Source organism: Microcaecilia unicolor, chromosome 1 (assembly GCF_901765095.1).
Source record: "Microcaecilia unicolor chromosome 1, aMicUni1.1, whole genome shotgun sequence".
NCBI classification, from domain to species: Eukaryota; Metazoa; Chordata; class Amphibia; order Gymnophiona; family Siphonopidae; genus Microcaecilia; species Microcaecilia unicolor.
This window is the reverse complement of record NC_044031.1, coordinates 547,192,079-547,204,777: the sequence shown is the minus strand read 5'-3', so window position 1 is coordinate 547,204,777 and position 12,699 is coordinate 547,192,079. Positions and strand designations below refer to the sequence as shown.

Below are 12,699 nucleotides of genomic sequence, written 5' to 3'. Positions count from 1 at the left end.
TGGCCTGATTTGGCAGCACTGGCAGGTTTTGTAAATCAAACATAAGTTTTGTGTGTGATAGCTCCATAAGAGGCTAAGCTAGATAGTGATTCTTTGCCTCCGTATCCATAATTGCTCTTTAGAGACGGGAGGGACGGGAGGGAGGGGGGGAGGGAAGATGGGGGGAAAGGGGAGATTCAAAGTAAAGAGAAAACTGGCGAAACTGTTGGAGGCTATTAATTGTATGTTTTGTAGTTAATATTCTTGAAATGTACTTTGACTATAGCCCTACAAACTGTACTATTTTGTCTTTTAATAAACACATTTAAACATAAATACACCCGAAATACAGCAGCCAGGCTGATATTCAGCACAACACGCTTCGAATGTGCCAAACCCCTCCGAGAAAAGTTGCATTGGCTCCCAATCAAAGAACAGATCATCTCCAAAATCTGCACCTTAGTCCACAAAATCATATATGGCATAGTCCCAGAATACATGACAGACCTCATAGACTTACCAATAAGAAACAAAGTCAGATCATCAAGATCCTACCTAAACCTACACTACCCAAATTGCAAAGGACTGAAATACAAAACAACTTACGCAGCCGGCTTCTCCTACATAAGCGCACAACTATGGAATGGGCTCCCAAAAGCTGTGAAAACAATCCACGACCACTTGAACTTCAGGAAATCACTAAAAACCAACCTCTTCAAAAAGACCTACCCCAACGACCCCACGTAACCCTCTTCACCTACCAACACAGCATGACTATGATCGAACAGGACAACACGCAATCTTCATCCTTTCCGACCCTCCACTTATACCTCATACGATCACTATACAACTTTGTATTTGTTATCCATCGACTGGGCAAACGCCTCTGACGGTACTATGTAAGCCACATTGAGCCTGCAAATAGGTGGGGAAATGTGGGGTACAAATGCAACAAATAAATAAATAAAATGTTTAAACTATTTTTTCAGTCAATGAACAATTAAACTATGGAATTTGTTGCCAGAGGATGTGGTTAAAACGTAGTAGTATAGCTGAGGGTTTGGCCAAATTTCTGGAGGACAGGTCCATAAACAGTTATGACTATCTTGTCTCCATTTCGTACTTCTGGGAGCGAGAGATATGGGGTATGGGATCAGTGGTGTGCTGGTAAATTTTTAACAACAGGCTCTCTCCCCGGTCCACCTCTGCGCCCCCCCCCCAAATTGCACAGCTGGCTATACCCAGGGAGAGAGCTGGGTGGAGGGGTCATGCGTTACTCTCTCTGGGAATTTTTTTTAATTTTTAAATGCTTCCAGGTTCCAATCTAATTCAAATTTAATGTGGGATAAAATGCCATAAATAAGTAAATAAATAGAAACTCTGAACATTGAGAACCTGATTCCTTTAACATGATGTCTGTTTTAGAAGCCCATTACCAGGAGAAAAAAAATCTCTGCAGGGTTAAATGTCATAAATAAATAAATAAATAAATAGATAGATAGATAGATAGATAGATAGATAGATAGATAGATAGATAGATAGATAGATAGATAGATAGATAGATAGATAGATAGATAGAAACTCTGAATGCTGAGCACCTGATCCTTATAATGACATCTGTTTTAATGGCCCTTTACCAGGAGAAAAAAGATCTCTGCACAAATATAATACATGCTAGGGTGTCCCTATAACCAGCCCCTCTAAATGACACACTGAATATGATTGATAACAAATTACTACTCTATCTATGAAAAGTTATTCCATTACTATACTTCCTCTGACCTCTGTGTACATCTGTATGCTGCCAAAGCTGGCATGTTTGAAAATATAAGAGAGATTGAATTAAAATGCTACCAACAATAAAGAATGACAACCTAGATGCAGCAGCTCATAAGTTTGCTTGAGAAGGGGAAACAGACTAACTTAAATAGCTTCAACTTTTTTTTTCAACTTCATGCTGTCCTCATTCAAACCCAGCATCATCTCCCTCCTGCTGCTCCTCTGCCTACCTCTCTCTCAGCTTCCATTCCCTCTGGCCATTGTTCAAACATTACTTGTTCCAGCAGCTGTAACACCAGACGCTACCTGATCCACCCCCAGCCTGTCTCTGCCAAGTGAATGTACAGCCCCGCTGATGCAACTTGCTGTGGGTGGGATCTAGCAGAGAAAAGGCTCCGGGTTGGTCAGGCAGTGGTGAGGGGGGGATGATGATCCTAAGGGATGACATGACCAGGTATACTGGGAGCCTATGGGAGGATGGGGGCTTGGGGAGGAGGGAGAGAGGAGGAGAAAAAAAAAACAGATGCTTGTGTGCTTGCTGCCTGACTCTAACAACCGGCTCGCAAAAATCATTAAAATTTATCAAGGGGCTCGTGCGAGCCGGCTCCAGCACACCACTGTATGGAATGGACTTTCCTATTAGGATCTGCTATGTTCTTCCAAGTGACCAAGACTGGGCAACTTTTAGAGACTGGATGGTGGGCTAGGTGAACCATTGGCCTGTCTCACATGTTCTTAGGTTTCAAAACACGGGGAACCTCCACATTCTGACTAGTCAAATTACAGCAATCTCCAAGAAATGGCCTTCTTTAGTAAGGGGGCACAGTTCAATATATCACACTCCAGAACCCTAGAGAACCAATTACCTTCACTAATAGTAGCAGATTGATTATTGTCCTCGTTTTTCCTGAGATCTTATAGGGATGTGCATTTATTAATATGTATTTGGTTCATTAGTGCACCTTTAAAAAATGTAGTACATGATACATTGATTTAATATGCACTTACCTAAGACCTAATGCACGTGAAGTCAATTAACATGTTAAAATGCTATATAGTGCACATTTAAACATTTCTATTGAAATGAATATGTGAATTGAACCAAAAAAATCTGAAAAATTTGAAAAAAACTAAAATGAACCAATTTTTTTGGCTGTGCACATCCTTGAGATCTAACAATCATGATCTGAAAATTTCAACTCAAGTTAACAATATTTGCAGGGAGGAAGAAGGGTCTTGTCTTATTGTAACAGAATGAAGTAATTCACTCTTACGAAGCAGGAGATAATTTATTGCTGGCTCTACAGAATCCCATACATTCCTTCTCTAGCCACAGGACTTCCTATTCACTGGAAAATTGAAATTTGCATATGAGTAGGAGACTAAAGGGGTAGGAATAATATACATTGCTCTCATTTGTTTTATTAAAAATGTACCAGCAGAATTAGGAAAGGAGTTCTGAGAAAATGCTGAGCACAGAGCCAGCCTGGGATTGGTTGTGTGGCTGATCCTAAGGGGTTGATATTCGTGGAGGGGCATTTTCAATATGACATCTAAGTCCAAGTTTGGACATTTTGCTCAAAATATCCAGAATCTGAAAAGCAAATATAGCCATTTTTGAAACAGGGGGAGCCATCATTCTTATATATTGGCCACACAGACATCCCAGCAGAGCAGTGGGTCACCCTAGGGGGGCACTGCAGTGGTCTTCACCTAAAAGCTCCCAAGTACACATCTCACTGCTGCTCTGGAGTAGCCTAGTGGTCAGTGCAGTGCACTGTGGAGAAGGGGACCCAGGTCCGTAATTCACTCTAACAGTTACACGTGTGGTGGAAAGTGTGAGCCCTCCAAAACCTACCAAAATCCTACTGTACACACATATAAGTGACACTTTGGGTCTTATTTTCAAAAGAGAAAAAGGTCTAAAAAGTGTCATAGAGCAGCATTGGTCTAATAGAACTGGCTATAACATTTGAGGCTGTCATAGAGGCTGCTATGTACAGTTTATTTGGGAGGGGGGTGGAAGGGGGTCAGTGACCACTGGGGGAGTAAGGGGGGTCATTCCTTTATTTCTCCAGTGGTCATCTGGTCATTTAGGGCACTTTTTTGTGGCTTTGTAGTTATTAAAACAGGTCTAGTTCAAAACATCTTAATTTTAATCCTGGATGTTTTCATTTTGTTTCATTATGGCTGAAAAATGTCCAGGTCTTAGGAACACTTAAATCCCGCCCTTTACATGCACCCTTGAGATTTAGATGCACTGCAGATGAACTGCATTTAAAAAAAATCTGGAAAATGGGTTTTGAAAATACAGATTAAGACTTTTTAGTGAGGAAAAACGGCCAAATGTTGCTTTATGCCACTTTTTAGTCGTTTTTCTCTTTCGAAAATAAAAGTGATTTAACCGGCCAGAAACGACTCCTGTTCAGAGCTACCTGGTCTTTTTCAGTGGCACTTAACCGGTTAGCATTACTGAAAAGGACTGGTTAACGCTTAAAGCAAAGCCAGTATTTTGGGGGTGTTCTAGGGCAGAGTCAGCACTTGGCCTTTTTAAGTGCCGATGTTCTGCATTTAACCAGCCAAGCTCACTGCATAAATAGAGGCCGCATAATAGTCAGTCCTATCTTTATGTGTTTCCCCATAGCTGGTTATGTGCTGAATATTGCACTTAGGGGTCCTTTTACTATGGTGCACTACAAAGTGGCTGGCGCTGCAGTTAGTACGTGAGTTTCTCTTGCACTCTTGCCACTTTCTAGCACGGCAGAAGAATGGCTGTGGTTGGTTTTTTTTTTAATGGCCATTCACTTATTTCTGCATTAGCACGTGGCCATTACTGCTTGGAGGGTCCAAGAAAACAAGAAGGCAGATGATCCGCAAAATTCAACGTGGAAGCAAACAAAAGAGCAGATCACTAGGTGGTATTAATAAGACTTTATTGGAGAAATAATCGCCCGACATAGACTGTGTTTCGCCCACAAGGGCTGCGTCAGGGGCTTTCAGTTGCTGTAATATTAAATAAAGCAAAAGCATATAAACAGCAGGTCAGCTTCTTCCCAAGCAATATTGCGCTCAAAATCAGGACATCATATGATCAAAAAGATCTTCTATAGTAAAAAACCGGAAGTGAGCAATTACTTCCTTTATATTAGTACAGATGTCAAAGGCAAGTCACTTAACCCTCCATTGCCCCATGTAAGCCGCATTGAACCTGCCATGAGTGGGAAAGCGCAGGGTACAAATGTAACGGGGAAAAAAAGGTCAGACTTTCAATGCTTTTTGATCATATGAGCGCAATATTGCTTGGGAAGAAGCTGACCTGTTTATATGCTTTTGCTTTATTTGATATTACTGCAACTGAAAGCCCCTGACGCAGCCCTTGTGGGCGAAACACAGTCTGTGTCGGGCGATTATTTCTCCAATAAAGTCTTATTAATACCACCTAGTGATCTGCTCTTTTGTTTGCTTCCATATTACTGCTTGGAGCCCTTACCGCCACCTATTTAGAAGGCGGTAAGGGCTCTTGCGCTACTCCTGTGCTAATTGGGTAGCACGTGGCAATGTGCCCACGCTACCCGATTAACACAGGCACGCCTACTCTCCACCCGCAAACACGCCTCCCGTGGCAAAAAATTTAAAATACTTTTTTACCACAGGAATAGCACGCGCTTCTGCCCAAACTGCCGCGGGACGCCTCATTGTGTCCCATGGTAGTGCTCTTTTACTATGCAGTAGGCCTGCGATAGGCCTACTGTGGCTTAGTAAAAGGGCCCCTTAACCACCTTTATGTAGCTGACTCTGTAAACCCAGAAATTGAGTGCCGAAGCCTGGACATAGTCCGGCATTGAATTTCCAGCCATAACGCCGGTCGTGGTCAGGAAACCGTTGAGCACCATCAGCTGAATATTGACCCCTAAATGTATTTGTCCCTTTTCTCCTCCATTGCAGACCCCCTAACCCCCTACCCCTTCAGGGCTCAGCTGGTAGTAAATCTGTGTTTATTCTGCTTTTGCTTGTTTGTGACAGGATATTTTATTTTTCTGCGAGATTTTTTTTTCTATGAGGTATTTCTAACCATGCAATAAAAATGTATTTCTACAGATCTCTTTTGTCATTCCTTGGAGTGTTTTTAATAACAAGAAACCGTGAACAGCAAGATTTACAACTGTCCTACATTAACTTTGGCCAAGTTCCTGGTGCGTATGTGCTGTAAAGTGATGGAGTTTTGATGGATGCCTCCCAGTTGTTCACTATAGACTGGATATGTGATGTAACAGAAGGGAGAAGGAATGACTGGAGCTAGCAATGTGTATAGGATAAACATTTTCAGTTTGCTTTCAATTTATTTCAGTTTTTTCTCTGTTTCTTGACTTTTTCAGTTCATTTCACACACTCATTTTGATAAAATATTTTTAGCACAGAATTTTTTTTAACATGCGCTATTTAACTTAGGGCCCTGTTTACTAAAGTGTGCTAGCATTTTTAGCACGCGCTAAACATTAGAATCATCTATGGGTGACTTTAGCATTTAGCGCATGCTAATCAGCGCACGCTAAAAACACTAATGTGCCCTTAGCACTGCTTAGTAAACTGGGCCCTTAATTCATAGGTTAATGTGTGTTAAATTTATTTAGTGCACACTAAGGAGACAGTTCTCTAAGTTGGTACCTCAAGTTAGGCATCTTAGGGTCGATGTTCAGGCCACGGGAAGTAGCTGGGCTGCCTTCCATGGTCACCACTGAGACCGGATATTCAGTGCCGGGCCGTTTCCAGTGACCAGCATGGAATATCCAGTTTATTTTTGGCCGATTCAAATTTATCCAGCCAAGCAGATATTCAAATACATTCCAGCTATTGACGCAGCCAAATTTGGCCGCCAAACTTAGCTGGCAATGCGCTGAAAATCGGTGGATAGTCAGTTATATCATGCGATATAGCCAGCTATCCACTAAGCAATATTCAGTGAGAGACAGTCGGGTGTCTCTCTCTCTCTGAATACCGTTGGATAGCTGTCTAAATACCATTTTACTGGCCAGGTGCTGGCATGGTTTTGATTATCGGGCGGCTTGATGCCATGTGCAGAATGACAATTCTATAAAGCAGGGGTGTAGCCAGACTTCGGCGGGAGGGAGGCACCAGAGCCCGAGGTGAGGGGGCACATTTTAGCCCCCTGCCGCTGACACCACCAGCTTTGACTCCTCCTCCCGCCGCCGACCCTCTCGACCTCCCCTCCCGCCGACGACCCTACCGCCGCCAACCCTCCCCCGCTGCCGCTGTCACCTACTTTTGCTGGCAGGGGACCCCAACCCCCACCAGCCGAGGTCCTCTTCTTCCGGCACAAGGCTTCATTCTGTTTGAGTCTGACATAAGGACGTCATACTCACAGAAACAGAACTAAGCCTTGCAGATCAGCCAGCAATGCAAGGCTTTGTTCTGTTTCTGTGAGTCTGACGTCGAGGTAGGACTCACAGAAACAGAACGAAGCCTTGTGCCAGAAGAAGAGGACCTCGGCTGGCGGGGGTTGGGGTCCCCCGCCAGCAAAGGTAAGTGACAGCAGTGGCGGGGGAGGGCTGGTGGCGGGAGGGGGGTTGAGAGGGGCGTCGGCAGGGGCGTCCAGGGCCAAATCTACTGGGGCCCAGGCCCCATTGGCCCCACGTAGCTACGCCACTGCTATAAAGGCATTGTGGCACTAGATTCTATTACAGAATATTAGCGTAAATCAGCATTGATGTGCCTACATTTAGACATGCCCACTAATGTCAGGTCTATGGCTGTTGTAACTTCTTGTGCCTAAGGGTGTCATGCAGTGTGCACAACTTATGCTACAAGGTGCGTGTGTAAGTAAGTAAGAGACATGCCCATGTCCCACACATGCATGTACCCTTGCAGTTATGCACTATAGAACCCCCAGTGGTGCTTAGCACACTTGCGTGCATAGGGCCAGATTCTATTTATGACGCCAAAAAAAATCTGCACAGTACACATTTCTGCCTAAACATATTCTATAAGCCACACCTAGATTGCCAATTAGTGCTTATTATTGCTTGTTAAGTGCTGTCAAATACGCTGATTGGCTAGTTAAGCCAATTTAGTTATGCGCGTTGTTATTAGAATACACCTGGATTTCGGTGTGGATCTCTTGGTGTGCTATATAGAATCCAGTTGATGGTGCCAATTAAGATGCTACTTGTGTGTGCAACTGCACACGCACTGTTATAGAATTGCCCTTCACATCTTGACAAAGTGAATATGATATTAATGAATTCACATCTCTGAAACAGAAGCAGCTGTTTCTCATGCCTAATAAAACGCTTTTTATTAAGACCGATTTATAATTGCTTTTCAAACGGTTTGCAAAAAAAATGTGAGTTGTTTCTAGGTAACCTCAAATGATGTGTGCTCACCTCTCCTTTCCGCTGGTGTTGGTATACAGTTGTAAGCAAAGGTTTAGATACCCTGTTCAGTAGATGAACTGAAGTTCACACAACCTTTATGTAGTACAAAGTTAAACAGAATGGGCCAAATGTTCAAAGGATTTATGCTCCTAACTTTGATAGTTATGCTCATATGAATTGGCCTGTTCCATGTAGCCCGGTATCCTGCTTTCCAGTGGCCAAGCCAGGTCACAAGTACCTGGCAGAAACCCAATTAGCAGCAACATTCCATGCTACCAATCCCGGGTATAGCAGTTGCTTCCCCATGTCTGGCTCAATAGCAGATTATGGACTTTTCCTCCAGGAATTTGTCCAAACCTTTTTTTAAAATGCAGATAAGCTAACTACTGTTACCACATCCTCCGGCAGAGTTCCAGAGCTTAACTATTCGTTGAGTGAAAAAATATTTCCTCCTATTTGTTTTAAAAGTATGTCCCTGTAACTTCCTCGAGTGTCCCCTAGTTTTTGTACCACATCATATGAGGGAGCATAATTAGGATACTCCTTGGGAGGACCTTAGTGACCTTGGAAATGTGTAGAGGGAGATCCTGTTCTTGAAATACTCTGGTCCATTTCCTTTAATGACCTTGAAGATCAAAGACAGAGTTTTTAAATTTAGCTCTGTATTGTACTAGTATCAAGTGAAGGTTTTGCAAAAATGGTGTGATGTGAACTTCATTTACTACATCCTTCTACGGGTCATGCATTTTGAATCAACTGGGGCTGGTACAAACCCTCTATATTCACACCAATGAAGAGTGCATTACAGTAATGTTTGTCATGGTGTGAATCACTGTGACAAGACTAGCCTTCTCAAACTATATGTACATCCCGATGCTCAGACCTGCTGTGGTAAGCCAACAGCACAGAAAAAAATACCACCAGAACAGCACAGAAAATTAGCTCACTAGTGCTGAAAGGAAATGGTGTGCAAATTATATGCACACTGTTAAAGCAAAAACAAAACCCCGAATGTGAAGCACACATTAGTGTCTGTTTTCTGCGCCTTCGAATATAAGCTTTTCCAATTTTTTTTTTAATTGGAAGACTTATGTTTAAATGCAGAAAACGGGTGCCAATCTGTGTTTTCACTTTAAGGTTTGCTCAGACTCGTTCACATTTGTTTCTTACTACTGGTGCTTAGGAGCTTACGCAGGCTTGCTTCAGCATCCAAACTGTATAAAAACTGGCAGATTTTAGAGAAATCCTCTCTTCATACACCCTAACATCTGCTCTGAGCTGGCTTTATTTTTACAGTGGTAAGGCAGCTTTGTTTTATGTGCTGTTCTCTGAGCATTGTGAGGGAATAGGAAATGACCTCATTAACATGTGTTTGACTACATTAGCATGATATTTGGGCTAACCTCTTGCACGCTCATTGTTTCCCACGCCAGAGCGTCTGAGCATTCTGCGCTCATTAATGTGGGTGCTATTTCGGCGTTAATGGCCTCTAGCGCCTGCATTTACTTCTGAGCATTGGGGCAGTAGAGACAGAGTAGTTGTTGCAGGTAATAGCGCCAGATCCTGAAGGTTGCTTGGATTTGGGGGATCAGTGTAAGTGCTGAGTCCAGCTGTACCCCAGGGTTCCTGACCTGTAATTTAAGGGAGAATTCATAGCTCCTAAAAGGGCTTTTGAGGTCATGAATGTGACAGCTTGTGTTCCGGACGGGCAGGAGGAGTGTCATAGTTTGTTGTTTTTAGCTTATTCTTAAACTGCTGTTATGCATGCAGGCAGTCTGTTCAGGACACACAGATGTATGCAAAGGTTTAGTCAATCCTGTTCAAATTATGTCTGTATAGCAGATATTTTCAACCTTTTTCATCTCATGGCACACTGACGGCGCTAAAATTGTCAAGACGCACCATGAGGTTTTTTTTAAGTATATATGTCCTCTCCACCCCTTTCTCACCCTGCCTTGTCTCCTTGAGTTGCTCCCTCCACACACACACAACTTAACTTTTTTTTTTAAACCCACTAATCTATAATATTATTTGATAAAGGCAAAACAAAAATGTAAGAGTTCCTAAGAAATGAGAAAAAAAAAACAGGAAGAAAAATCCAGCAGATAACTGCAGGAGAAAGAGACTTCAACAACGGCTTTGATTGACACTTCAGTTACCTTGACCCCCAAGAGGAAAAACAATTTTTGGATGTCCCTGACGCTGGTACTCTGTGCAAATGCGAAAACTGAGCATGCGCAGAGTACCCGCTTCAGTGGCTTAGGAAGCAGCTGCTGACTGTGGAGCTGTGCTTAGGAGGTCCTGGGCACCTTCAGGGACGTCTTCAGCTGGCCGGGCTTGCGGATCCCTGCCAACCACCACAGCCTCTGAGAGTCACGCGGCACACCTGCAGACCATCCACAGCACACTGGTTGAAAATTGCTGCTATATAGATAGATTCACGCTCTCTCTTTCTATACACACATATATGCAACTTAGAATTCTCTTAGCCTTTGCAAGACTTAATATTTTTTTTTCTTTCTGCAGGGAAAAAATTGACAAGTACAATACAACCAAACAGCTTTTCATATGGGACTTTGCAAACCGAAGATAATTCTGTTAACAGCCAGTGCAAAGAGAGGAAAACAGTTTAACCTGCAGCTGACCAGAAGGACACTTTATTTATTGGTGTGATCCATGTTTTGTCTCCATCTGTCTCAGTGTCATGTTCTTTTACATTGGCATATCTTTGTGTTAGTTGATATAAAGTATCCTCTGAAGACCTGGATTACAAAAGCTCTTTAGTGACAAATGAAAATCAGTGTAGCATAACAAGGAAAAGTAACTAGTTACTATAAGTAAAAGCTTTGTTGCAATTACTTGTAATGAAGTAAAAGAAACATTTGTTACTTTTACCAAAGAAATAACTTTACCAGTTTTTACTACTTTTATGTAGTTACATCTGATGTTTACAGTGAGAGATAAATGACAATTCCTTGGTAAACTAAGTGAAGCAGCAAAAACGGGAACAGGATTTAGCTAATGCAAACGTTGTCATGCAAATAAGAATGAATCATCTCCTCTTAAATGTTGCTGTTTAGAGAATACAGCCCATGAGAACAGTGGAGTTGCCTGTGTTTGTTGAACAGGTTACTGGTCTCCAGCCAAACAGATGAGTTGGATTAAGCTGAAGTAGTTTGCAGTTCTTGATGAACAGACATATGCATGTCTCTACCACAACAGACTACCGGTCACCCAATGGAACATTTTACATTGGGGTGACTGTCAACTGGGATGACAGAGGGCCCAATATTCAATGGTATTTAACCATCCAGGAACAGCTCCTGGCCGGTTAAATAGCACTTGGCTGGCTAAGCGCTAATAGTCAGTGCGAGATAGCTGGTTATTGCACTTGACGCATAGCGGCTAACCGGCTATATCACACAATATAGCTGGCTATCCGTGAATATTCAAGCGCTGGCTGGCTAAGTTTAGTGGGCAAATCAGACCACCTGAATAGCAGTCCTATCTTTACAACTTATTAACTTAACCGGCCAGCGCTGAATCTTCACATAGCTAGTTAAAGCTGGCTAAAAAAAACCCCAGATATTAAATGCCAGTCACTGGAAATAGCCTGACATTGAATATCTGGGGTCAGCACCGCCGCCAACAGCTAACCACGTTGCATACCGCCAGCTGAATATCAAGGAGGAGAGTCTTTAGAGAAGACATCTCCTTGTCTAGCCATAAGATTGAAGGGTTCACACACAGTTGCTGTTCTTGCATCCATTCTCGAAGATATTCATATGGAGTTTGCCATCAGACAAAAAATTGTTGCATAAGTACATAAGTATTGCCATACTGGGAAAGACCAAAGGTCCATCAAGCCCAGCATCCTGTTTCCAACAGTGGCCAATCCAGGTCACAAATACCTGACAAGATCCCAAACAAAGTACAAAACATTTTATACTGCTTATCCCAGAAATAGTGGATTTTCCCCAAGTCCATTTAATAATGGTCTATGGACTTTTCCTTTAGGAAGCCGTCCAAACCTATTTTAAACTCCGCTAAGCTAACCGCCTTTACCACATTCTCTGACAATGAATTCCAGAGTTTAATTACACATTGAGTGAAGAACAATTTTCTCCAATTCATTTTAAATTTACTACATTGTAGCTTCATTGCATGCCCCCTAGTCCTAGTATTTTTGGAAAGCGTAAACAGACGCTTCACATCTACCCGTTCAACTCCACTCATTATTTTATAGACCTCTATCATATCTCCCCTCAGCCACCTTTTCTCCAAGCTGAAGAGCCTTAGCCACTTTAGCCTTTCCTCATAGGGAAGTCGTCCCATCCCCTTTATCATTTTCGTCGCCCTTCTCTGCACCTTTTCTAATTCTACTATATCTTTTTTGAGATGCGGCGACCAGAACTGAACACAATATTCGAGGTGTGGTCGCACCATGGAGCGATACAAAAGCATTATAACATCCTCATTTTTATTTTCCATTCCTTTCCTAATAATACCTAACATTCTATTTGTTTTCTTAGCCGCAGCAGCACATTGA

The 12,699-nt window shown here is 42.5% G+C and overlaps 1 protein-coding gene across 2 annotated transcripts in view; it reads left to right on the top strand.

The window, feature by feature from the left end:
* The window catches only part of NIPAL2 (NIPA like domain containing 2), a 153,756-nt gene extending 142,133 nt beyond the window's left edge, over window positions 1-11,623 (top strand). For both annotated transcript variants that reach the window (XM_030217162.1, XM_030217154.1), the window contains 2 exons: window positions 5,857-5,951; window positions 10,677-11,623. In XM_030217162.1, the coding sequence (XP_030073022.1) occupies window positions 5,857-5,951; window positions 10,677-10,783 (202 nt within the window). In that variant the 3' untranslated portion in view covers window positions 10,784-11,623. The remainder of the gene's footprint in view (window positions 1-5,856; window positions 5,952-10,676) is intronic.
* Window positions 11,624-12,699: the final 1,076 nt, after the last annotated feature.